At 44.5% G+C, this 24,588-nt stretch overlaps 1 protein-coding gene across 1 annotated transcript in view; it reads left to right on the forward strand.

Moving 5' to 3' along the window:
- Window positions 1-7,199: 7,199 nt before the first annotated feature.
- OSBP (oxysterol binding protein) overlaps window positions 7,200-24,588 on the forward strand; it is a 33,474-nt gene continuing 16,085 nt past the window's right edge. The window contains exons 1-7 of the mRNA XM_007455678.1: window positions 7,200-8,043; window positions 14,297-14,505; window positions 17,104-17,354; window positions 21,776-21,974; window positions 22,228-22,330; window positions 22,656-22,710; window positions 22,904-23,035. Of these exons, the coding sequence (XP_007455740.1) occupies window positions 7,679-8,043; window positions 14,297-14,505; window positions 17,104-17,354; window positions 21,776-21,974; window positions 22,228-22,330; window positions 22,656-22,710; window positions 22,904-23,035 (1,314 nt within the window). The 5' untranslated portion in view covers window positions 7,200-7,678. The remainder of the gene's footprint in view (window positions 8,044-14,296; window positions 14,506-17,103; window positions 17,355-21,775; window positions 21,975-22,227; window positions 22,331-22,655; window positions 22,711-22,903; window positions 23,036-24,588) is intronic.

A 24,588-nucleotide genomic window follows, 5' to 3' on the forward strand; every position in this document is an offset into this window, starting at 1 on the left:
CGTTCCTTCCCTCTTCTTCCTGCCTAGAATGGAGCTGTAATGACTGGAGCTCCAGCAGCCATCTTGGGGCAAAAGATAATCTCAACAATAGTAACAATGCACAGTGGAGGAGAAAGATGGAGGCTGTGTCTCTGAAGACTTCAGTGAGCTACCATACCAACCCTGAGCTGCCTACCTCTGCATTTCTTTTCGATGTGAGAATAAACTCTTATGTGTTTAAACCAACATAAATTGGACCTCAGTTACTTGCAAGTAAACCTAATCCTAATTATTACAAAGTATTTTTTTTAGTCATTTGATATTAGAGCTCATTAAGTGCTATTGGGGAAAAGTTTTTTGAATAATTTTTTTAAAAAAATTATTACAAATTTGAGGGAATTCTCCACCCACAACCTCCATTTTCTCTGAAGTGCAATGCATGATTATCTGATGTGAAACAGGAAGGTTTGTGTAGCCTAAAGAGGGTGGTTAAAATGTTGGTACAAGTTCCCGGGAGGAACAAGACCAGGGACAGGGCTAGTGATACTTTTTAAAAATAAAAGAAACTAATTCTCTTTTCTGTTATCAATTTTAACTAAACATCAGTTCATTCTGTGGATGACACATGACTTAACTATTTGAATAGTTTCTGTTATTAAGAAAAAAAAGATTCCAAGCCATCAGCAGTATGAAGCCTGCCAAGGCTGAAGGCCTATTCATATCTATGTTTGAACGCTGGCTTTGCTTTTATAAGTTATTTTACTTGTTTGAGTCTCAATTTCCCCATCTGTAAAAGGGATGGCAAAACAACTGGGATTGTGACAAAGAATAAATGAAATTACATTTGTAAAAGTGCTTAACACTCAGTAAAAGCTATTCCCTCACTTTATTAATCCATCTGTACCTCATATAAAGTTCAAGTATTTCTAGGATTGTCATACCCCCAAGGAAGACCTGTGGGTCCCACCTGGATGAGTTATGTTGTGCTGCAAATATAATCTTAAATAATTAATAATTGCAGTTAGCGTTTATTGATTATTTACTATAGACCAGGCACATTTCATGCATTTTTATTTAATCCTTCCGCAAAACCTTGAGAAATAGATGCTATTAATATGGTCATAAGGAAACTAGGAGAGGTCAAGTAAACAGTCCAAGATTTTTTTTTTTTTTTTTGGCCATAGAGCACGACTTGTGGGATTTTAGTTCCCCAACCAGGGATCGAACCCAGGCCTTCGGCAGTGGGAGCTCGGAGCCCTAACCACTGGACGGCCAGGGAATTCCCAAGAGTCCAAGATTGCATTCACTTAGCACAAGGAGGATTTGAACCATGGAGACAGTAAAAAGATAACTGGTCACCAGGGGTTCAGGGAGAAGGAGGGAGAGATGCATAGGAGGAGCACAGAGGATTTTTAGGGCAGGGAAACGATTCTGCATGATACTGTAATAGTGGATACATGTCATTATACATTTGTAAAACTCACAGAATGTACAACACCAAGAGTGAACTCCAATGTAAACTATAGACTTTGGGTGATAATCAATTATAACAAATGTACTACTCTGGATATTGATGGTAGGGGAGGCCGTGTGTGTGCGGGGATGGGGGATATTAGAATTCTCTGTACTTTTGGCTCAATTTTTCCGTGTACCTAAAACTGCTCTTAAAAAGCCTATGTTTAAAAAACATGAAAATATCCAAAGCATTGGTGATTGGCAGGTAAACCAGTCTGGACTGAACAGAGGAGTAAAACAATGGGATAGGAAAGGAAAGTTTGAACCCAGTAGTGAAGGGCCTTAGACAGTCAGGTGGGTAATTGGGACGTTAGCCTGTAAGTCAGCGGGGGTTGTTGAGGATTTCTGAGCAGGGAACTCAGGTAAAGAACAGACTTGTAGGAATAAACCTCTGGCTGCTATTGTGTGAGGAGAATTCGGGAAGATAGATTGGAGGCAAATAGAGTAGTGAAAAAGCAGGTAAAAAAGCACAAGTGGGGGGATTTCCCTGGTGGTGCAGTGGATAAGTCTCTGTCCTCCCAATTCAGGGGGCCCAGGTTTGATCCCTGGTCAGGGAACTGGATCCCACATGCATGCCGCAACTAAGAGTTTGCATGCCACAACTAAGGAGCCTTGAGCCACAACTAAGGAGCCTGCGAGCTGCAACGAAGACCTTGCGCAACCGAGTAAATGAATAAATAAATATTAAAATAAATAAGTAAAATAAAATAAAACACCAGACCATAGGGTAGAATTCCAAATGTTATTAAAAAAATAAAAAAAGCACAAGTGGACCTGTAAAGAAAGGGGTGCATAGCTGTTGGTGGGAATGTAAATTGGTGCAGCTACTATAGAAAACAGTATAGAGGTTCCTAAAAAATTAAAAATTGAACTATCATGTGATCCAGCAATCCCACTTCTGGATATGTATCCCAAGGAAAGGAAATCAGTACATCGAAGAGATCTGCACCCCTTACTGCAACGTTTTTCACAATGGCCAAGACATGGAAACAACCTAATTGTGTGTCAAAGGATGAATGGATGAAGAAAATGTTATATATACATATGAATATTATTCAGCCATGAGAAAGAAGGAAATCCTGCCATTTGTAACAACATGGATGGACTAAGTGAAATAAGTCAGATAAAGACAAATACTGTATGGTCTTACTTACATGTAGAATCTTTTTTTTTTTTTCTGGCTGTGTTGGGTCTGTTGCTGTGCGGGGGCCTTCTCTAGTTGCGGCAGGGTTACGGTGCATGGGCTTATTGCGGTGGCTTCTCTTGTTGCGGAGCACGGGCTCTAGGCACGTGGGCTTCAGTAGCTGTGGCATGCGGGCTCAGTAGTTGTGGCTCGCAGGCTCTAGAGCGCAGGCTCAGTAGTTGTGGCGCACGGGGTTAGTTGCTCCGCGGCATGTGGGATCGTCCCGGAACAGGGCTCAAACCCATGTCCCCTGCATTGGCAGGCGGATTCTCAACCACTGTGCCACCAGGGAAGCCCCTTACTTATATGTAGAATCTTAAAAACCCAAATTCACGGACTTCCCTGGCTGTCCAGTGGTTAAGACTCCATGCTTCCACTGCAGGGGGTGCAGGTTGGATCCCTGGTCAGGTAACTAAGGTCCCACATGCCGCATGGTGGGTCCAAAAAAAAAACGGGCTCACTCTCCTAATCCCTTCAATTGCTTCCTATTGTACCTGTAACAAAACCCACACTCCTATCCCTCTACCTCAGGTACTGCCTCTCTTTTCCCCCTCAGGTCTTAACACAAGAAAGACCATCTCCATCCTTTCCTTTTTTTTCTAACTCCTCCCCAGTTGCTTAAAGTGAGTTTAATCCCTGTTTGAAACAGGTTACACCATCATTCTCTTTCATAGCACCTTGGTTGTTCTCCATGTTACCTCGGGTATATCATTACTGTACATATTTTCTCTATACAAATACTGTATATATTCGTTTGTATGCTTCTAGTTTAATACCTGCCTGTCCCCAAGATCCTTTACGTTCCATGAGAAAATAGAGCCTATCTGTACATTCACTACTCTGCCCCCAACACTTGGCAAAAGCCTGGAGATTGTATAGGAGATGCTCAATTCATATTTGTGAAATGAATGAACATGCTAGGCTGTGTGCTGTCATGAGGGAACCAAAGATGAAACACTGGAGGAACTCACCCTCGAGTAGGGGTGATACGCCAGGAACATAAATAACTGTAGAGCGAGACAATGAACGTCACAGGAAATTCTATGAGTCCCGAGGAAGGGGCATTATTCTAGGCAGGGAATTCAGAGCAGACTCTGCAGAGTGAGAGTACTATGTTGGGCCTGAAAGGAGGGAAAGTGGAGGGCAAATGTGGATAAGACATAGGGATCAACTTAATTGGAGTGTGGAGTATATCAAGACAAAAGAGTCAGAGAAGCTGGGAAAGAAGTGACACCAGATTGTCAAAGGGCTCACTTGCCAGGCTAAGAAATCTGGACTGTATTCTGGAGGCAGCGGTGGGCAACAAAATTAACTCAACTCACCCTTTGAAAACCTTTTAAAAATGTTTTCAGGTATACAGTAAAAGTAGAGATACTAGTACAATAAATACCTGCATGCTTCTCACCAACATTCAACAGCTAACATTTTGCCTATTTGCTTTATATATAGATATACAGTTACGCAGATGTAGATATATAGATATGTGTGTGTGAGCATTTCAAAGTTTGTATCACTTTTCTCTTTCTTCCCGTCTTTCTTCCTTCCTCCCTCCCTCCCTCCCTCCCTTCCTTCCTTCCTTCTTTCATTTTCTGAACATTTCAAAAGAAATCAACAGACTTCTAATATTTCTGCAAAATTTTTTTGTCTTTGTTTTTATTTATTTATTTTCTTCCAGTTTTATTGAGATATAATTGACACACAGCACTGTGTAAGTTTAAGGTGTACAGCATAATGATTCGACTAACATACATCATGAAATGATGACCACCGTAAGTTTATAACCCATCTGTCATCCCATATAGATACAAAAGGAAAGAAATAGAACAAAAATATTTTCTTTCCTGTGATGAGAACTCTTAGGAATTACTCTCTTAACTTTCATGTATAATACAGTATTAATTATATCGATTATGTTGTGCATTACAGTTTCTAGTACTTATCTATCTTATAGCTGAACGTTTGTAACTGTTGGCTGCCTTCACCCAAGTGCTCCTCCCCGACCCCTGCCTCTGGTGACCTCAAATCTGATCTCTTTTTCTACAAATTTGTTTATTCATTTGTTTTTTTTGTTGTTGTTGTTTTTTGCGGTACGCGGGCCTCTCACTGCCGCAGCTTCTCCCGTTGCGGAGCACAGGCTCCGGACTCACAGGCTCAGCGGCCATGGCTCACGGGCCCAGCCCCTCCGCAGCATGTGGGATCCTCCTGGACTGGGGCACGAACCCGTGTTCCCTGCATCAGCAGGCAGACTCTCAACCACTGCGCCACCAGGGAAGGCCCATTTGTTTGTTTTTGAAGTATAACTGACCTACAACACTATGTTAGTTCCTGTTACACAGAGTGATTCGATATTTCTATATATTTCAAAATGTTCACCACAGTAAGTCTAGTTACCATTTGTCACCATACAGAGATATTACATAATTATTCCCCACACTGTACATTTCATACCCATGACTAATTGATTTTGCAACTGGAAGCTTGTACCTCTTAATGTCCCTCATCTATTTCTCTCCTTCCCCCAGCCCCCTCCCCTCTGGCAACTGCCTGTTTGTTTTCTATATCTACGACTCTGCTTCTGTTTAGTTATGTTTGTTCTTTTTTTTTTTTTTTTTAGATTCCACGTATAAGTGATAACATACTTTCTTTACTGCTTTTCTCTGTCTGACTTATTTCACTAAGCACAATACCCTCCAGGTCCATCCATTTTGTTGCAAATTCAAATTTTCATCCTTTTTTTTAAGGCTGAGTATTATTCCATTGTGTGTGTGTGTATACCATATTTTCTTTAGCCATTCATCCATCAGTAGACAGGCTGTTTCCATGTCTTAGCTATTGTAAACAATGCTGCAGTGAACACGGGGGTGCAGACATCTTTTTGAATTAGTGTTTTCATTTTCTTCAGATAAATACCCAGAAGTGGGATTGCTGGATCATATGGCAGTTCTATTTTTAATTTTTGAGAAACCTCCGTACTGTTTTCCATAGTGGCTACACCAATTTACATTCCCACTAACACTGCACAAAGGTTCCCTTTTCTCCACATCCTCGTCAACACTCGTTATTTGTTGTTTTTTTTGATAACAGCCATTCTGACAGGTGTGAGGTGACATAACATTGTGGTTTTGATTTGCATTTCTCTGATGATAAGTGATTTTGAGCATCTTTCCACGTGTCTGTTGGCCATCTGTATGTCTTTTTTGGAAAAATGTCTATTCAGATCCTGTGCCCATTTTTTTTTTTTTTCTTTTTTCTGCGGTACGCGGGCCTCTCACTGCTGTGGCCTCTCCCGTTGCGGAGCACAGGCTCCGGACGCGCAGGCTCAGCGGCCATGGCTCACGGGCCCAGGCGCTCCACGGCATGTGGGATCTTCTCGGACCAGGGGCATGAACACCGTGTCCCCTGCATCGGCAGGCAGACTCTCAACCACTGCACCACCAGGGAAGCCCAGAAAAAGGATCTTTTAAGAAATATTTTATTTTCCTGATACCGTGAAGCACATTGCCAAGAAAAAGCAATTTGTTTTACAACGTCTAACAGCTATTTCTCTTGTCCAGCAAAACGAGCAAAATGTAACAGATACCAGGTTCCCCCCAAAGCTGCGTTTGTTAACAACAGTTCACAACGTCTAAATGTTAAATGAGTTACTGAATTTATGACTTTCATAAATGTGTAAACAAAGTCAATTTATCTAAAAATAACTATTTTCTGTGCAAAGTTACGCATACACACGTGCACTTATGATGCTAAAACGAGGGCTTTTAGGACTGTTAGAGATGCCGGTGGGAAGTACACGTAAAGTCAGGTCTTCTCCAGTCTATTTTCTCCTCACAGCTGGGTCAGAAACTCGAGGAACAGAATTAGGAGAAGCTTATGACAGTCCACAATCAAGAGATAAGGGGTGTGGTGCGACGATGAGCAAACCAGGCAAAGGAATTAGGATGGTGGATTCAGGAGGAAACTGGGGAAGACATTTCTGGGCTCCCCAGGAATTCAGGCCTCCAGCTTGGAGCCAGCTGCGAGAAGGGGGCCCTAGAAGGGAGAGACATAGGCAGGAGCTGACTACTGAGAAACACTCTTCTCAACAAGAAACTATGGAAATCTTAACTCAGAGAGAGGGATTCCCAACACTGCCCATACATCAAAAAACGCTTTTAAGAAGCTGACTCGCTTTCGCCTCTCGCAAACTTCCACAGAGGTGGAAGCAGGCGAGCACGCCCCGCAAGTGCCCTTCCCTGGTTTTATTGGCTGCCCTGGCCTGCCCCTTTCTCAATCTGTTTCTTTCATTGGTTAGCATTGATACGCTCCTGCTTTCACAGACAATTCCCGGAACCAATCATCTCCAGTCACCGCTTCCGTCTCTCTGCCGACTTGTGAGTGGCATCCATTCCAACCAATAAAAAATGAAAGTGAGGCTGTGGGGACTACACTCCTCCCCTTTCTCCTCAACTCTTTCTGCAAATGGTAGAAAAGGTTGAGCAGCTGATACGAACCACCAATCCGTAAGGGCGGAAGAGGGGCGAGGAGAAAAGTGATGGGAGGGGTGACGTGGCGGTGACGAAGGCATAAACTAAAATGAGTGGCAGAAATACTAGCCAATCGACAATCACACTGGCTGGGTGGTCTGCATTCTCGAGTCCTCCCTGAGCGCCGGAGACTTCGGGAAAGCACCAATGAGCTTTTCATGAGTCTGATTGGCCTTCATCTGCACCAATCAACGGCGTGCCTGGCGGAAGCGTCCCACCACGGGCTCTCACTGGGCGCTGGTGGAATGACAGGCCCAAGAGAAATGCCAATGTCCGAGGGGTCTTCCGCAAGTGACACTCAGCGTCACCAATCGACTTCCTCCTTCCCGGCGGCAGAGCCCTCCTCCCCGCGGCCGGCCTGGCTGGGCGGGGACGCTGCGCGGCGGCGGCTGATGCGCTAGCCGAGTGGGGCCCTCCGGGCGGCGACGGCGGCTCTCGTAGGCGGTTCCGGTCCTGTATCTCCGGGCGGCGGCGGCTCATGGCGGCGACGGAGCTGAGAGGAGTAGTGGGCCCGGGCCCGGCAGCCATTGCGGCCCCGGGCGGCGGCGGCGGCGGCGCCGGTCCCCCCATGGTGGGAGGAGGCGGCGCCGGGGGCCGCGGAGACTCGGGGCCGAGCTCCGGGATCGCCCCGGGCACGGTGGCCGCGGTGGCTGCGGGCGGCCCGGGCCCCGGTGCCGGGGGAGTGGCGGCGGCGGGCTCGGCTCCTGCGCCGGCGGCGGGGGGCTCGGGCGCTGGGGGTTCGGGCTCGGCTCGCGAGGGCTGGCTCTTCAAATGGACCAATTATATCAAAGGCTACCAGCGGCGGTGGTTCGTGCTGAGCAACGGGCTCCTGAGCTACTACAGGTAACTGCTTCCGGGGCGCCGTCCCCCACTGCAGCCCACAGCCCCTGTGCCGTTACCCTTTCCAGCCCGCGCAGCAGCCAAGGTCGCCCCAGGCCCCTTTTCCTCACTTGCGCTCTTTGACAGCCCGCGACACGAGTCCACCATCACGAAAGTGAACGCCCCAGGACTTACCGCTCCACCTGGGTGACCCACCCTTGGTGCCATGCCTTCCCCTCGGTCCCTGGCCCTTCCAGTTGTTCGGAGAGCATCTACTCTTCCATTGTGTTTCCAACAGCGCATCGGTGCAATGATTAATTCTGCAAGGAAGGCGCTGTTGTAGGTGTTTAAGGGACACATATGGGAGGGCAAAGTCCAGGCACCGCTCGCAAGGAACTTACTGTAAAAAGTCCCAAGGCTTAGCTCTCTGTGCCTAGTCTCCAGAATTCAAGGTTATTAGCAGCCCTTGATGTACCCGCCTTTGCTGTCTCCACATTCAGGCACAAGGACACCACGCGTAGGGTGGCCTCGGTATCTGTCCCCTCTCTTTATCTCTCCAAGATTTGCCTAGGCTTTCGCCTTCTGGATAGACCAGAATGGAGAAGGGCACTCCAGTGTTTCTTTTTGCCTGGCCGACGTCCTCCCGTGGGAATCATTAAGTGTTCCATCCAGTATTTCTGGGGTCTCTCTGGTCAGTGAGGTTTAAGTTTCATTAAGAGAAGAGTCTATGTCTTTTGTATGACTACTTCTGTTCAAAAATGCTTGTTTTGGGATGTTTAATATATGTTTACGGTGACCCACAATCTTCCCACAACATAACGTGCTTTTGGCTACTCATGTTACTATAGATAGAGAGGTTAGGACACTGGATTTGGAGACAGGACATATACATTTCCTGAGTGCTGGACAGTTTGGATGGGTGTTTAACATATGGTATTCTTTGACTCCCCAAAACAATCTGGAAGTTAGGAGATATTCCCATCTTCAATGAGGAAACGGAGACTTAGATTGGGCAACTTTCCCAAGGTCTTGAGTCAGGATTTGAAACTAATTCTTTTCACACCAACACAACCTAAAACCCAGGTTAGTGTTACATGGATCAGTCAGATATAGAGATAACTACTTATCCATAGCTAGTACATTTATAGATCATGATACTATGTATATTTTATACGAAATGTATAGAAGTTCCCTTTAAGGGAGATTTTGCTTAATATAATGGCATTTCTAAGTGAAATCTTTTATAAAGACCATTCTATTTGGGCCCCAAAACAGTGTTGTTAAGAATGACTCACTCTATATTTCTTTTCCTCTGCCAGTAGTCACTTTGCCACCAGGAGGGTTTGGGTGAACCAGTCTCTTTTCCACCAACTCCATTGTATTGGCTCTTAAAGAATTTTGAGAGGAAATTGAAGATGGGAGTTGGATTGATGGAAAATAAACAGTTTCTAAAAAAAAAAAAGATGGGAGTTGGAGGTTGTTGAAGTAGGAACACATGCTTATCTGGTCTCTAACACAGTGGAGAATACCTTAGCACATCCTCACTGCTTAAGCCACATTAATTGTGAACACTTGTGTATTTTGTTTCTTTTTTTTTTTTTTTTTTACCATCTTTATTGGAGTATAATTGCTTTACAATGTTGTATTAGTTTCTGCTGTATAACAAAGTGAATCAGCTATACGTATACATATATCCCCATATCCCCTCCCTCTTGCATCTCCCTCCCACCCCTCTAGGTGGTCACAAAGCACCGAGCTGATCTCCCTGTGCTATGCAGCTGCTTCCCACTAGCTATCTGTTTTACATTTGGTAGTCTGTATATATCAGTGCTACTTTCTCACTTCGTCCCAGCTTACCCTTCCCCCTCCCTGTGTCAAGTCCATTCTCTATGTCTGCGTCTTTACTCCTATCCTCCCCCTAAGTTCATCAGAACAATTTTATTTTAGATTCCATATATATGTGTTGGCACAGGGTATTTGTTTTTCTCTTTCTTACTTCACTCTGTATGACAGTCTCTAGGTCCAACCACCTCACTACAAATAACTAAATTTCGTTTATTTTTATAGCTAATATTCCATTGTATATATGTGCCACGTCTTCTTTATCCATTTATCTGTGGATGGACACCTAGGTCGCTTCCATGTCCTGGCTATTGTAAATAGTGCTGCAGTGAAATTGTGGTACATGACTCTTTGAGTTGTGGTTTTCTCAGGGTATATGCCCAGTAGTGGGATTGCTGGGTTGTATGGTAGTTCTAATTTTAGTTTTTTAAGGAACCTCCATACTGTTCTCCATGGTGGCTGTATCAATTTACATTCCCACCAACAGTGCAAGAGTGTTCCCTTTTCTCCACACCCTCTCCAGCATTTATTGTTTGTAGATTTTTTGACGATGGCCATTCTGACCGGTATGAGGTGATACCTCATTGTGGTTTTTTTGTTTTTGTTTTTGTTTTTTTTTGCGCTATGCGGGCTTCTCACTGTTGTGGCCTTTCCCGTTGCGGAGCACAGGCCCCGGACGCACAGGCTCAGCAGCCATGGCTCACAGGCCCAGCCACTCCGCGGCATGTGGAATCTTCCTGGAATGGGGCACAACCCATGTCCCCTGCATCGGCAGGTGGACTCTCAACCACTGCGCCACCAGGGAAGCCCCCTCATTGTGGTTTTGATTTACATTTCTCTAATGATTAGTGATGTTGAGCATCCTTTCATGTGTTTGTTGGCCATCTGTATGTCTTCTTTGGAGAAATGTCTGCTTAGGTCTTCCGCCCATTTTTGGATTGCATTGTTTGTTTTTTTGATATTGAGCTGCATGAGCTGCTTGTATATTTTGGAGATTAATCCTTTGTCAGTTGCTTCGTTTGCAAATATTTTCTCCCATCCTGAGGGTTGTTTTTTCGCCTTGTTTATGGTTTCCTTTGCTGTGCAAAACCTTTTAAGTTTCATTAGGTCCCATTTGTTTATTTTTGTTTTTATTTCCATTTCTCTAGGAGGTGGGTCAAAAAGGATCTTGATGTGATGTATAACACATAGAATGTTCTGCCTATGTTTTCCTGTAAGAGTTTTATAGTGTCTGGCCTTACATTTAGGTCTTCCATCCATTTTGAGTTTATTTTTGTGTATGGTGTTAGGGAGTGTTCTAATTTCATTCTTTTACATGTAGCTGTCCAGTTTTCCCAGCACCACTTATTGAAGAGGCTGTCCTTTCTCCATTGTATATTCTTGCCTCCTTTATCAAAGATAAGGTGACCATATGTGTGTGGATTTACCTCTGGGCTTTCGATCCTGTTCCATTGATCTGTATTTCTGTTTTTGTGCCAGTACCATACTGTCTTTATCACTGTAGCTCCATAGTATAGTCTGAAGTCAGGGAACCTGATTCCTCCAGCTCCGTTTTTCTTTCTCAGTATTGCTTTGGCTTATGTATATCGTTTGCATTATTATATTCAGAGTTGATTTTCATTTTAACCCTTTCTAATTACTCATCCAGGACTATCAGTTTAAGGTTAAATTACAAATCTAAAATTTTAGTCTGCTCCAAAGTTTTTCCCCTACTCAAGGTCATGTTTTCCTGTTGCACTGGCCATCATTCTAATGTTCAATTGACTCGTGTCCTAACTTGGCTTGTAAGTCACTGTTAACACCGATTCCCCATTTTCAAAAGTTGTGTATCAGCTGAGGGTCTTAATGTGTGGTCATTTTTCCTCATCCAAGTTCCTAATCAAATCTACTTTCTAGCCCAGTTGAGTCTTTGATCAGTACCAGTCTTGATCAGTATTGATCTTGGACAGTAATAACCTATCTGTTGCTATCTTTTAAGTACTTGTAGCCACTTTTCACTTCTCTCTTACAGTAGCTAGTCGTGGTACCTGTCTGACTACAGCCAAAACTACTTCCAGAACATATCAAGCCACATATTGGGGAATATACCACGGGCCTGTCCTTGCCAGCTAAGATGGTTCCAGCCACACACCAACCAAGCAGCAAGATCCAAAGTTATCAAATCTAGGCACTACCCTCAAAATCACATTGAATACTTCCTATCAACGAATTGGTAGTTTATTCTTTCGAACAGGTTCTTTGGGTCCCCATCTCCTTATTAGCCACCTCATCTTTCCTCCTGCTTTTCGTGCCTCTAAAACCAATCGTATCTTGTATATGCCTTTCAGAAAATACTGTTTTCTTTTTAGCTGAGTACTTCCTAGACCCATGCTCTGATAAACTGTCCTAATAGGCTTTGGCAAGCCTTCTTTTCACCTATCCTGTTCTTCCTCACAAAGTTACACAGATGTCCGGTTACTTAAAACCATATGTAGAACCCCAGCTCTCCTAGACACATCATGACAAGCTCATAGTATTAGTTTTCCTGGCTGACCTCTAGAGATGGAGTTACTATTTCGGCTGGCCTTTTCAGGGAAGACCTTACTAACCAGAAAATACCACCTAATACTGAGGTGCCTAAAGAACTTATCTTGCACTCTGAAAAGCATGTCTTTCTCGCTTCTGCACTCATCTATAAGCATAGGTGTACCTGCTTGAACCCAAAAGCTCCGAAGTTAAGCTCGCCCTACTTCCAGAGTTCTTTGGTATTTTAAAAACTGCTACAGACGTTATGTGATTTGAGAAACTTTGTTAGTTCATCAAGATAACCCAAGCAGAAGAGATTCCTAGGAAGTGGCTTGTGGAAAATACCAACACGTTGTGAGGAGTGTGGTAGACGGTCCAAGCAACACCTTTGGAGTAGAAAGCAAGGGTGAGCTGGCCTGTCAGCTGCGGGTCTGTAATTCAGCCTGCATTATTCATAATGTAACTGAAGCTTGGGGGCAGGGGAGGGGAGGTAAGAATAGAAAAACCAGGGATTCACGTTACAGTGTGGCAGGTGCGGGCGCGATGGAAGATGGCCTGGTTTATTGAGGACCCGTTCCCCCCTCCCCCCGCCCCGGCCATCCCATACTGCTCATTTGTGCATCTGAGGAAGGAAAACCAGTTTCATGGGACAAACCGAACGATAGCAAATCTGTCTTCCTAAACACAGCACACAGACTTTCTCAAAGCCACCAAATCTTAGTTTCCAGAGATGGAGTGTGTGTCATCTCTGGCATGCAGGAATTCTGGACGTGCCAGGTATGTTTGGCCGCTTGGCACTCGTGAAAGAGAAACGGCTCTGCTTTGCACTGTGGCAGTTGGCAAAGGACTTTGACCTCTTTATGTTCCAAGTTGGTCAGGGAAAAACTACAGTCTCAACATGCAGGTCCCTGGGCATAATCAGTGGGTGGGGGAAATGAGCACAGTTTTCCCTGTACACTCAGTTGTGCTAGCAGCTTGATCTTTTATGCCAGGTCTCTTGTAGCTTGTTGTCACCAACCAGTGCTGTAAAGTTCAAAAGTTAGTCTATTAATAGCACTGTCAGTCAGTAGAAATGGGGAAAATTTTTATACCCAGTCCTCTGAGAACAGATTTGCTGAATCTCTCCTAGCTATTAATAGGATGGCTTAGGAGTTCCCACCAATAGAGGTCAGTGGACCTTAGGAAAGAATATATTCCAGAAAGATTATACCACCTGGTGATTCTTTAATGATTATTCTTTCTTTACTCCCACAGAAAGCTAGTTATTCCTATTTCATATCATTTGAGCTGTAGTCAGTATTTAATACTCTAAATGTCTAAGGGTGCCTTACACTTCTACAAGATAGTTGTTAAGAGTAGTATGAGAATTTCATTTGGGCTGAGTTATAGTTGGGGGAATGGGTTGTTCAATACATGTAAAATGGAGCTATTCTTTCTCTTAGAGATAAGATTATTTTACAGAATTTTGTTGCATGAGTTTATAAAGCACTATTTCATAATTATATCTTGCTAAGTAAAAGGTAATTCCTGACTGCAGAAGGGCACGAGGGAACTTTCTGGGGTGATGGAAATGTTCTGCATCTTGATTGTGGAGGTGGTAGCACAATTGTATACATTTGTCAAAACTCACTAAATTGTACTCTTAAAATTGTTGGGTTAATACCGTATGTAGTTATCCGTCAGTGAAGCCTATTTTTTAAAAGCTAAGGGTGAGAGGGACAGCAGAGCAATAAAATCTTATAGGCTCTGAAAGGAAATCCCTACTGATTGTCTCTTGAATTTTAGGGAGCCATTTGAGGGAAATATTAGAACTTGCTAGTTCCTAAGACTGCTGTATTTTCGAAAGGCTTAGAGTTATGAAATGGAATGTGATGAAGGATAAACCACGCATCAACTTTCCACCTAGCTTTTCTTTGGCTCGTTATTGCAGGTCAAAGGCAGAAATGAGACATACCTGCCGTGGTACCATCAACCTCGCCACAGCCAACATCACAGTGGAGGACTCCTGCAACTTCATCATTTCCAATGGGGGTGCTCAGACCTACCATCTGAAGGCGAGCTCAGAAGTAGAGCGGCAGCGCTGGGTCACAGCCCTAGAACTGGCCAAGGCCAAGGCTGTGAAGATGCTGGCAGAATCAGGTAGGGAGCAAAGAATATCGTGTCTGGGGAACATTCTGTTTGCCCTTCTTATGCACAAATCTTATTTTGTCCCTCATTGTCATTGTCATTTAATTAGCAGCTACCTCCTGGATGTCTCAGGCTTCTGCTCATCAGGCAGAATTTCTCCTGGAGTGCTGGTTTTCAGCTGGGGGCAATTCTGCCCCAAAGGGGACATTTGGCGAAGGCTGAGGATTGGCGGTGCTAATGGCATCTAGGGAGTAGAGGCCAGGGATGCTGCTAAACCTCCTGCCAATGCACAGGGCAGCCCCACAGCAGAGAGGTAGCTGGCCCAAAATGTCAGAGTTGTTAAGATTGGGAAACTGTCTTAGGAGCATGTCAGTTATCCTTTTGGCTCTTAATGCCAACTGACTACCTTAAAATTTTGAGAAATAATTATTTTATTGATAGATCAGTCAGGATTATTACAACTCACACTTTGAATCTGTCCTTACTTTATTCTTTTCTCCTGACATCTTCTTCCTTAACTCTTTTCTGGTTGAATTGAAACCAACAGTCTTTGTAGATGGCCAGAAACATTGTATGTGAAACCCCCTGGCAGTGGGCAAAGAGACACCTGATGGGTGGTGCTGCTCTTATATCAGTCTGGGCAGAGGAGTGTCCAGCCCTTTGTTCAACCCAGCTTGGTGCCTGGGCTGGTGGCCAGAGCTGTTTCATGCTTGAGGCACATTAAAAAAAAGTAATTATATGTGATATTTTCTGTGAAAAATCTTAATTTTGCTACCATAGTCTCACTAAAAAGAACAATCTAATTATGTTTTGATTTTTCTTAAAGGAAAATGGTAGGATTTCCCCGCAGATGTTGATAGTTTAGTCATACTGAGCTTGTTCCCTTAGAGCTGACCAAGATGCTTACCTGCTAACTTTTGTTCGTCTCTTGTGTTTCTTATCCCTTGTTCTTTCCCATGCTGTGTTTAATATCTCTTAAGCAAAGAAAGGAAAGTTTACTGCTTTGTAAATTTCCGGGTAACAGGTTATATTTTGACTCTGGCCCTGCCTGTTTGCCTAACAGATAGGGCAGGTCCTTCCTTGTTTCTTTTGTTTTGATTTTAGTGCTGATTTTAGCTCCCCCAAAGGAAGTGACATTGCTGGAAAAGAACTCTGCAGTTACAAAATGTTAAGGACAAAACTGATAGCAAGAGGCACAACACAGCTCTCTGCTTGACTTACTATTTGAAAGTCATTTAACAGTAGACCTTGCACAGCTTTCAGTGCAGGGGTGGCTTTAGTGTCAGATGAGCTCATCATGAAGTTCCTGAGTTCTCCTTTAGAAAAGATAAGTTAATGAGTCTCTTGATGATGTGGACATGGTTTACAGAGAGCAGCTAGACTGCAGTTCTCAGCCCATGTCATACAGGCCCACTGATCACCCAACAGATGATAGTGGATTTGCACTAATAATCAGTGTGAGTGGATTGGGACCTTCAAGCTAGGGTTAAAAGGCTCAATAATTCATTCCCAGCCCCAAGAGCCATATAGCTTCTCCATCCTGTCCTCTACGTCACTGGTTCACAAACCTTAGTGTGCATCAGAGTTACCCAGACAGCTTATTCGAAATACAGATTCCTGGACCTTGCCTCACACCAGCCAGATCAAGGTTTTTCTGGGGGTGGGGCCAGAGACTGCACCTTTAAGAAGAACCCCAGGGTTGGGACATGAGGGGATGGAGGAGGGTGGTCAAAAAGTACAAGCTTCCAGGGACTTCTCTGGTGGCGCAGTGGTTAAGAATCCACCTGCCAGTGAATGGGACACGGGTTCAATCCCTGGTCTGGGAAGATCCCACATGCCGCGGAGAAACTAAGCCTGTGCTCCAAAACTACTGAGCCCACGTCCTGCAACTACTGAAGCCCGCGCACCTAGAGCCTGTGCTCTGCAACAGGGGAAGCCACCACAATGAGAAGCCCACGCACCGCAACGAAGAGTAGCCCCTGCTCGCCGCAGCTAGAGAGAGCCCACTCACAGCAGCGAAGACCCAACACAGCCAAAAAAAAAAAAACAGATTAAAAAAACAGATTAAAAAAGAAAGGTACAAGCTTCCAGTTATAAGATATATAAGTCCTGGGGATGAAAATACAACATAATGACTGTAGTTAACACTGCCGTTCGGTGTATTTGAAAGTTGTTAAGAGAGTAGATCCTAAAAGTCTCATCACAAGGGAAAAAAAAACTTCTTTTTGTATCTATATGAGATGATGGAGGTTAACTTATTTTAACCGTTTCACAATATATATAAAGTGTATATGCTGTACACCTTAAACTTGTAGCAGTGCGATATGTCAATTATATGTCAATAAAACTAGAAGGAAAAAAAAAAGCGTGAGCAGAAAGAATGCTTATTGTTGTCTGCTCCAGGAAAAAGAAAAGTAGTAGTACGCCAGGTGTTGGTGACACAGGTGGGCTGTGGACCACCTGTAGGCGAATCATCTGGCAATGGTGAGCTCTCAGTCGGTCAGAACGCACAGCCTGAGGAGTGTCGGTTTGGTTGTGGGCAGAGTGGGTAGGGTTCCGACTCTCAGCCCTGGGCTTGGAGTCCTATCACTCACCTTTCCGCCCGTACAGATGAGTCAGGAGATGAAGAGTCCGTCTCACAAACCGACAAGACCGAGCTGCAGAACACCCTGCGGACCCTGTCCAGCAAAGTGGAGGACCTGAGCACATGCAACGACCTGATCGCCAAGCACGGCACGGCACTGCAGCGCTCGCTTAGCGAGCTGGAGTCCCTGCGGCTGCCGGCCGAGAGCAACGAGAAGATCAAACAGGTCAACGAGCGGGCCACGCTCTTCAGGATAACGTCCAACGCCATGATCAACGTAAGCGCGCACATGTCTGCCTTGCTTTTTGCTTCTTTCCCTCTTTGAAATGTAATTCTCCCCAAATGCTGGAAAATTGTAATTGGTAAAGCATAGGACGTTAGGTCCTGCTTAATCGTTCAAGGGATTTGAGTTACATTTTTTTTGTTGCATGAAATGGAACAGGGTGCACAGATGGAATGACTTTCCCGCTCTGCTTGAATGGTCAGGAGGACACTGCTCCAGCCCTGCGTCTGCCACCAGCAGGGCATCTGATGGTGATGTTAGTTGAGTCCCTTCACCTCTCTGGGTTGTGGTTCTCTGTCTATCTACTTATCTATCTATCTATTTTTCTCTAACTTTATCTATTGGAACTAAAAGGTCTTCATGGGCCCTTTCCAGTTCCATGGTCTTTGAGATTTTGGTTGGAGTCTGACCCCTACTTTGCTAATGCACCCTGGCCTACAGTGTGGTAAGTGGGGGCTGGATTAAGTACTAGTGAGAACCTTGTAATCCTGGTTAGTCCCATCTTGAGTCTTGGATTTGAGGGGTAATTCTGGGTGATAAGACAAAATATTCAACCTTGGGTACTTTTCTTTTCAAAAGAAGGGGCCAGTGCTTCTGCCTCCTTATGACTCCTAGCTCGGGTGCTGTCGTTGCTTTAGGGAATACTTTGGCTGCTTGGGTGCAGGGCTCCAGGTAAACCCAACGTGCCAGTGATGTTGGTGATGTGTGTCCGATACTGGGTGATAGGTATGGAACGAGTGCGCAGTTTAAACAGCGCCCTTTTTCCTCTGCTGGCAACTGATCCTCACCCGGCAGGTTAGTCGGCTTCCGCATAGGAACACGAGAGGATGCCTCATACGGCACATGAGAACACTGCTCTGTGAGAAGGGGCTTGTGCAGGTGGTGGTTTTGTTTTTGTTTTTGTTTTCCTATCTAATTAAATGGGATGAACTTACTTCACTAGGGTCAGATTTTTCCTTGTTTGAGGAGTGATAATAAGGCATCTGCTTAGAATTAGTTGTGTTCACGTGGCTCTTAGAGATCGAAGGTCTTTTCCTATGACCAAGGGAAAGTTTGGTTTTTTGCATTTAAAACCCCTTTGTTTCTTAATAGAAAGTTGTAGTAACTTTTATTTTCGTGTCATTTTCTGAAGTGTTGAACACTCTCTTCAGTGCTCCAACTCCCACGAAGTAGAGGAGAGAAATTATTTTGTCCCCTTGAGGACTGCAGGCAGATGAGTGTCTCTCAGCACCGTTCTGCACACCAGCACTGGTGCTTATGTTTCTGATGTTTGGTCGTGTGCTCTCTTTCCAAACTCTCGTATTTCTTGGTGCCTGTGTGCCTGTTTTTCTGGTCCTCCTGTGACCAGGAAAACCTCATAAATCATACAGGTCATTTAATCAGTAGTAAATAAATATACTTTTGAAATAGAACAGCTCAGGACACAACCATCTGTTAACCTTTTATCCGTGTCAGCTGCTCCATGACAATTTTTTTCCTACTCTGATAGGAAAAATTTGCTAAATAAAACACCTCTTCATTTAAAAATGTCTCATAAAACTGGAACTTTGTTTTGGACTTTTCTCTTGAAAATATGCTTATCTTTGTTCCTGGCGACAGTTCTTTTTCCCTGAGTTCTAGGTATCCAGAGTTTGTGTCAGTTCTCATTCTGTTCTCCCTGGGTGCACTGTCTTTGCCCCTTTTATAGCCAGTTACTGCAGGAAATGAATTTTTTAGCCCTGTGTTATTTCCTTTGTACCTTTTAGGGGATGATGGCAAGGCCTTAAAACTGACATGCTAGCACATCACATCTCTAAACAGGCAGTGTTATAGCAAAGGAAGAATGCACTCATTTCACTCATTTGCTTGCTTGCTTAGGATATAGCTTTTCTTATTATCAGAGTGAGTCTAAGCAGGGGAGCGCATTTGACACTGTTAGTGTATGCATTTGCTAATGCAGTAAACACCTATTGAGCACCTTCTGTGTTCTAGGCACTGTGCTGGGGATATAAAACTAATGTGGCTGTGGTCCCTGCCCTCAGGAAGATTACTGTCCAGTGAGGGGCCAGAGAAGTGAACAGATCATTAGGGAGGGTGCTATGTGCCAGGAGAGATGTGAGCACAGGCTGCTGTGCTGTAGTACTGTGGGAGTGTCTAGCTCAGACCAGGAGGATCTGAGAAGGTAACCCCCCCCCCCGCCCCAGATAAATTCTGAAAGACCCGAGAGAGCCTTCTTATGAAAAAAAGTCAACAAAGAGTTTGGGGTCCTGAAGTCCAACTGCCCCAGTTAACCATCTCTGTAACCTGGGGCACCCTAGTCCCTCGGAGACCCCAGTTCCTTTTCTGTAAATGGTGATGATCCTAGTAGCTGCTCTCAGGGTGTGGAGAGGATTTTATTAGATAATGGATGTTGAGTGTTCAGTAAAGTGCCTGGCATATAATCTTCTCTCACTAACTTTGAGTTACGACCCCTGTTCTTCAAAGGAAGTGAGGGAAGAGAGTTGATCCAGGTGTGGTATGTGTGGATCCCTCCCTCTGTCCCAAAGTCTGGGAACCACTTGCAGTTGACTGTTACCCAAGCAAGGAAGTAGCTAGAGATGAGGCTGAAGAGGAGTTAAGTGTGGGGGGTTGGGGGCTGTGTGCAGATCCTACTAAATGGGCTTGGTAGTAGTGGATTAGAAGAGGATAAGACCGATTTTGATGCAGGCTTAACTCTTAATAGATAACACCTTATTGAATGATTACTGTGAGCCTGGTCTAAGTGCTTTACATGTTAAGCAACAACTTTTGAGATAGCTACTGTTGTCATTCTTTGTTTACAGATGAGGAAGATGAGTAACTTGCTAAAAATTCCATAGTTCGATAGTAGGATGGAGTTGTGACAATTCCAGAGTATGTCCTCTATACTGCTTCTGAGTGTGGAGGAACGAAAGAAATGTACAGATTCCAGAAATATTGAAGAAAAATCAGTAGGATTTGATCATTGGATGTGGGGAGGGAAGAAAACTAAGGATCAAGGATCCCTCTTAGTTTTCTGGCTTGGGCAGGTGGAAGGGCCCTGGAACTGTTCTTGGGATGGAGATGCAGAGTCAGAAAGGGAACGTGGTGAGTTCAATATGGGACCCACTGATTCTGAGATTAATTTGAGCCATTGAGTAGGTAATTGGATAGTCTGGTCTGCAGCTCCCTGAGCGCAGAGCTGGAATTACTGAGTTAGTAGGCATCAGCCCATAGGCAAAGGTTGAAACCATGGGAATAGATGTTCTATTTACCTTTTAGTTTCTCTTTAACAGGGTATAGACTTTTAAGCTTACATTGCTCCCTTCCTTCATTTATTTATTAAGCAAACTGTATCAGGCTCCCACTATGTACAAAGCAGCTCAGTTAGGAGCTGGAGATAAGTATGTGTCTAAGCTATAAATGGTGTCTTCAAGTGGCTCATAATCCATCTGGAGAGAAAGTCACAATACTGCTGTGGATGGTGTAAAATAGAAATATGTGCAAAGTGCTGTGGAAAGTAGAGGAGAGACTGGCTACTTATGAGATGGGGGTTGGGGGGGGGTGTCACAGAAGAGGTAACATTTGCCATAGATCTTAAAGAATGAAGAGGACTTGGCCAAGCAGAGAAAGGGGATAGGAAGGCATTCTAGGCCAAGCAAATAGCACGTGTTCCAATGGGCAGGCCTGAAAGAAATCTGCATGTCTGAGAAAGGGTGAGCAGTTCAGGGTGGTTCCATGGCAGGGTCCAGCTGCCTGGACAGGAGGATACAAGGGCCATTTATGTCCATAACCAGTAGTTAGGATTTGGTCCTAATGTCGATGGGGAGCCAGTGAAGGGACTAATATGGTCAGGTTTGTGTTTTGTCTCTAGATCTCTTCTTCGATTCATCAGGTAGGCTTCTAATTTTTAAGATCAGTTATTATCTTAGTGACCAAAATAAAAACAATTAAATTTCCCCATATTTGGTTTAATTCACTGCAGACTCTCTGTTCTCAGTGTCTGAATTCCTCAGTTTTAGGTGACTTGAGTTTAGTTGAGAATGTATTGAAAGCAATACATGCTTATCCCATGCTTTTCCTCACCTTTTAGTCAATAGGTTTCTTCTTGGAGCAGTTCACATAGCTGCCCTTTGTGATGTTGCACAAATACTTTGTCTAGGTTTGTTGCTCACTTGGCATTTGTTGTTTGGTCCTCATGACCAGGAAAATATGAAAGAACTATGACAACCACATTCAATATTTTTTTTTGGAGTTGACCTTGATTGTGTCATGGAGCTGGCTGTCCCTGATACTGTGGAATAACAGGGAAGGCCTTTCATTGTAATTTGCTAGTTCAAGTTCCCAGAATAAGGTTACTTACTGGGCTTACAGAGGCTTGAGGGGAATCTCTGACTAGCTGAGTTGAGGTGACCTATATCGACTCTTTCTCCATACAGGCCTGCAGAGATTTCCTTGTGTTAGCCCAGACCCACAGTAAAAAATGGCAGAAGTCCCTGCAGTACGAAAGGGACCAGCGTATCCGCCTGGAAGAGACCCTGGAGCAGCTGGCAAAGCAGCACAATCACCTGGAGAGAGCCTTCCGAGGAGCTACGGTGCTGCCGGCAAACGCTCCTGGCGGCGCTGCTTCTGGCAAAGGTGAGCTGGCTTGGCTCTTGGACGGCCTGTTCTGATCCCAGCCACATGCTTTTCTGCAGCTGATAGAGGGAGCTCCAGATTCTCCAGAATCAGCGACTCATGTGAGATGGAATTCGAGCCCTTTATTCTTCTGACTTCCCCATTGCTTTCTACCATTTGTTACTAGGTTTGTGGTTAATATTTGAAAGCTCCAGCTGTGCCAGGTTTTGATAAATGCAGCCCAAGGAAACAAATGCGGCTTTCCTCCTTGTAGGTCAGTGCTGCTCCGGCAAAGGAGACGTGAGTGATGAGGATGACGAGAATGAGTTCTTTGATGCTCCTGAGATCATCACCATGCCTGAAAATTTGGGCCACAAGTAAGTCATTCTTGATTCCCACCCGCCGCAAAATGAGCATATCTGGCCATGCAAAGGTTAGAAATGTTTCAGTGGAAGTGTCATAGTTGTTTACTAAGATATGGACTCTTTTCCTTACGTAAGTGGAAGACTGTCAGCTTTTTTACATTGAACAAATTCTCCAGAGATGTCTATTCGTATGTACTGCTTTCTAAGTGTCGTCGTTTGATCCCTCATCAATAAGTTTGTGCCGTGTCCTTAGCGTTCTGCTTTGTAAAGACATGGTGAGGACCAAACTCTAGTTCTGATCTTTATGCTAATTCTCATACACTTCCCCTCTGTGTAGACGTACTGGCAGCAACATCAGCGGAGCCAGCAGTGACATCAGCCTTGATGAACAGGTAACTCTTATTTGGGAATCACCAAGACTGGGGGACTTAGGTGTCATTCCCAAGGATTTGCTTATAAAGTACTAAGAGAAACAGAAAGTACTGATTTTTTTTTTTTTTTTTTTAGCATGGGGGAAGGGAAGCTTATAAATACTGGGGTTTCTGTTCTTTGTGAGTGATTGAATGGCTTTGTTTTTGCGCTTAGTACAAGCATCAGCTGGAAGAGACCAAGAAGGAAAAGAGAACGAGGATACCATACAAGCCAAACTATAGCCTCAATTTGTGGAGCATCATGAAGAACTGCATCGGAAAAGAACTCTCCAAGATCCCCATGCCGGTGAGGGTCTTGCACGACCAGGCTCTGCCCGGAAGGCCTCTCAGGCCCCGGCCAGAGGAGTGCTGCCGGGACAGCCTCCACCCACTCCTGTGGCAGTTTGTGGCATGGTCCTTGTTACCCTTACAGTCATCAACGATCCCTTAAAACTAGCTGCTTTAATTTTCGCTAGGGATCTGGTATGTTTCCAGATCACCTAGAATCAGATGCGTTTGTTCAGTAACAGTTATTTATGAGCAAATTCCTATGCCAGATGTGCTGAGGACCTGCAAAGATAAAATTCAGCATCGTTTCTGTTTTCAAGAAGCATGTAGTTCAAGAGACAGACGTGAAAACAGGTAGAAAACGTTCATTTCTGTGATGGGAAGCACTGTGCATACAAAGGTTTGGGGAGAGACCGAGGCAGACCAGTCCATTCCAGCCAGGAAGCTGTGGGCCATCTCCCTGTGAGCGAGGCATTTGGACTCACATCCCTGCCTCCTGCCATGCCCTCCTCCAGTCTGTCCACACTGCTTTCAAAAGGGATCTTTTCAATGTTGCAAATGTAGTCCTGTCATTCCTTAGCTTAAAGTCCTTCACTAGCTCCTCACTGCTTTGAGAGTAGCCCCGACCCCTTAGCGGGCTTGACACTTCCTCCCCAAGGACAAGGCTCCGCCCACACACTTGCCGTGTTCTGCTCTTTGGGAGTTACCTTCAGGGACTCACCGGCATCTTTTTTCTTTTCCCCTCAGGGCATTTGCACACACTGCTCTTTCTGCCCAAACTTTCATCAGCTTCCCACCCACCTATGCCACTTTTCTCTTGTCCTGGCTGATACCCTTTTTTTCAGGATTCGACTGTGGTGTCGTCTCTTTCAGCAGACCTTCACCCGTGCATCTGGTCAGGGTGAGCCGTCTCTTCCCTGTGTTCCAACAAGTGCCACTGTTTATTTCTGGGCAGTGGGTTTAACTTGCTGGTTCACTCCCCAAGAGTTTAATGACTGCCTAGCTGCCTGGGGTTGTATCAGGTATAGGTTCAGTTTAAAGAATCCAAAATATGTTGGTTTAGACCAGGGGTCAGCAAACTGTGGCCCTGGGGCCAAATCTGGCTGCCATCTGTACAACCTACAAGCTAAGCATAGTTTTTATGTTTCTAAATGGTTGAAAAATATCAAAAGGAGGATAATATTTTGTGATGTGAAAATTATATACAGTTTAGATGTCAGTGTCCGTGAAGTTTATTGGAACACGGTAAATGCTCATTCATTTACAGATTGTCTGTGGCTGCTTTCATCCTAGAACAGCAGTGTTGAGTAGGTGTGACAGAGGCCGTATGGCCCTTGAAGCTTAAATATTTACTATATAACGTTTCACAGAAAAAGCTGGCCAACAAATATTAGCTTAACTCATTATCACGTTAAAGTCCAGAAGTAGGTGGTCCAGGGCTGGTACGATACTCCACACTGTCATGACCAGGCTCCTTTCTGTCCTGTTGTTCTGCTGCCTGTGGCCTCAATTCCCAGGTGTTAAGTGGCTGCTCCAGCTCGGGCCATCAGGATCGCATTCCAGTCAGCAGGA

The sequence above is a fragment of the Lipotes vexillifer genome, unplaced genomic scaffold (genome assembly GCF_000442215.2).
Source record: "Lipotes vexillifer unplaced genomic scaffold, Lipotes_vexillifer_v1.1 scaffold977, whole genome shotgun sequence".
NCBI classification, from domain to species: Eukaryota; Metazoa; Chordata; class Mammalia; order Artiodactyla; family Lipotidae; genus Lipotes; species Lipotes vexillifer.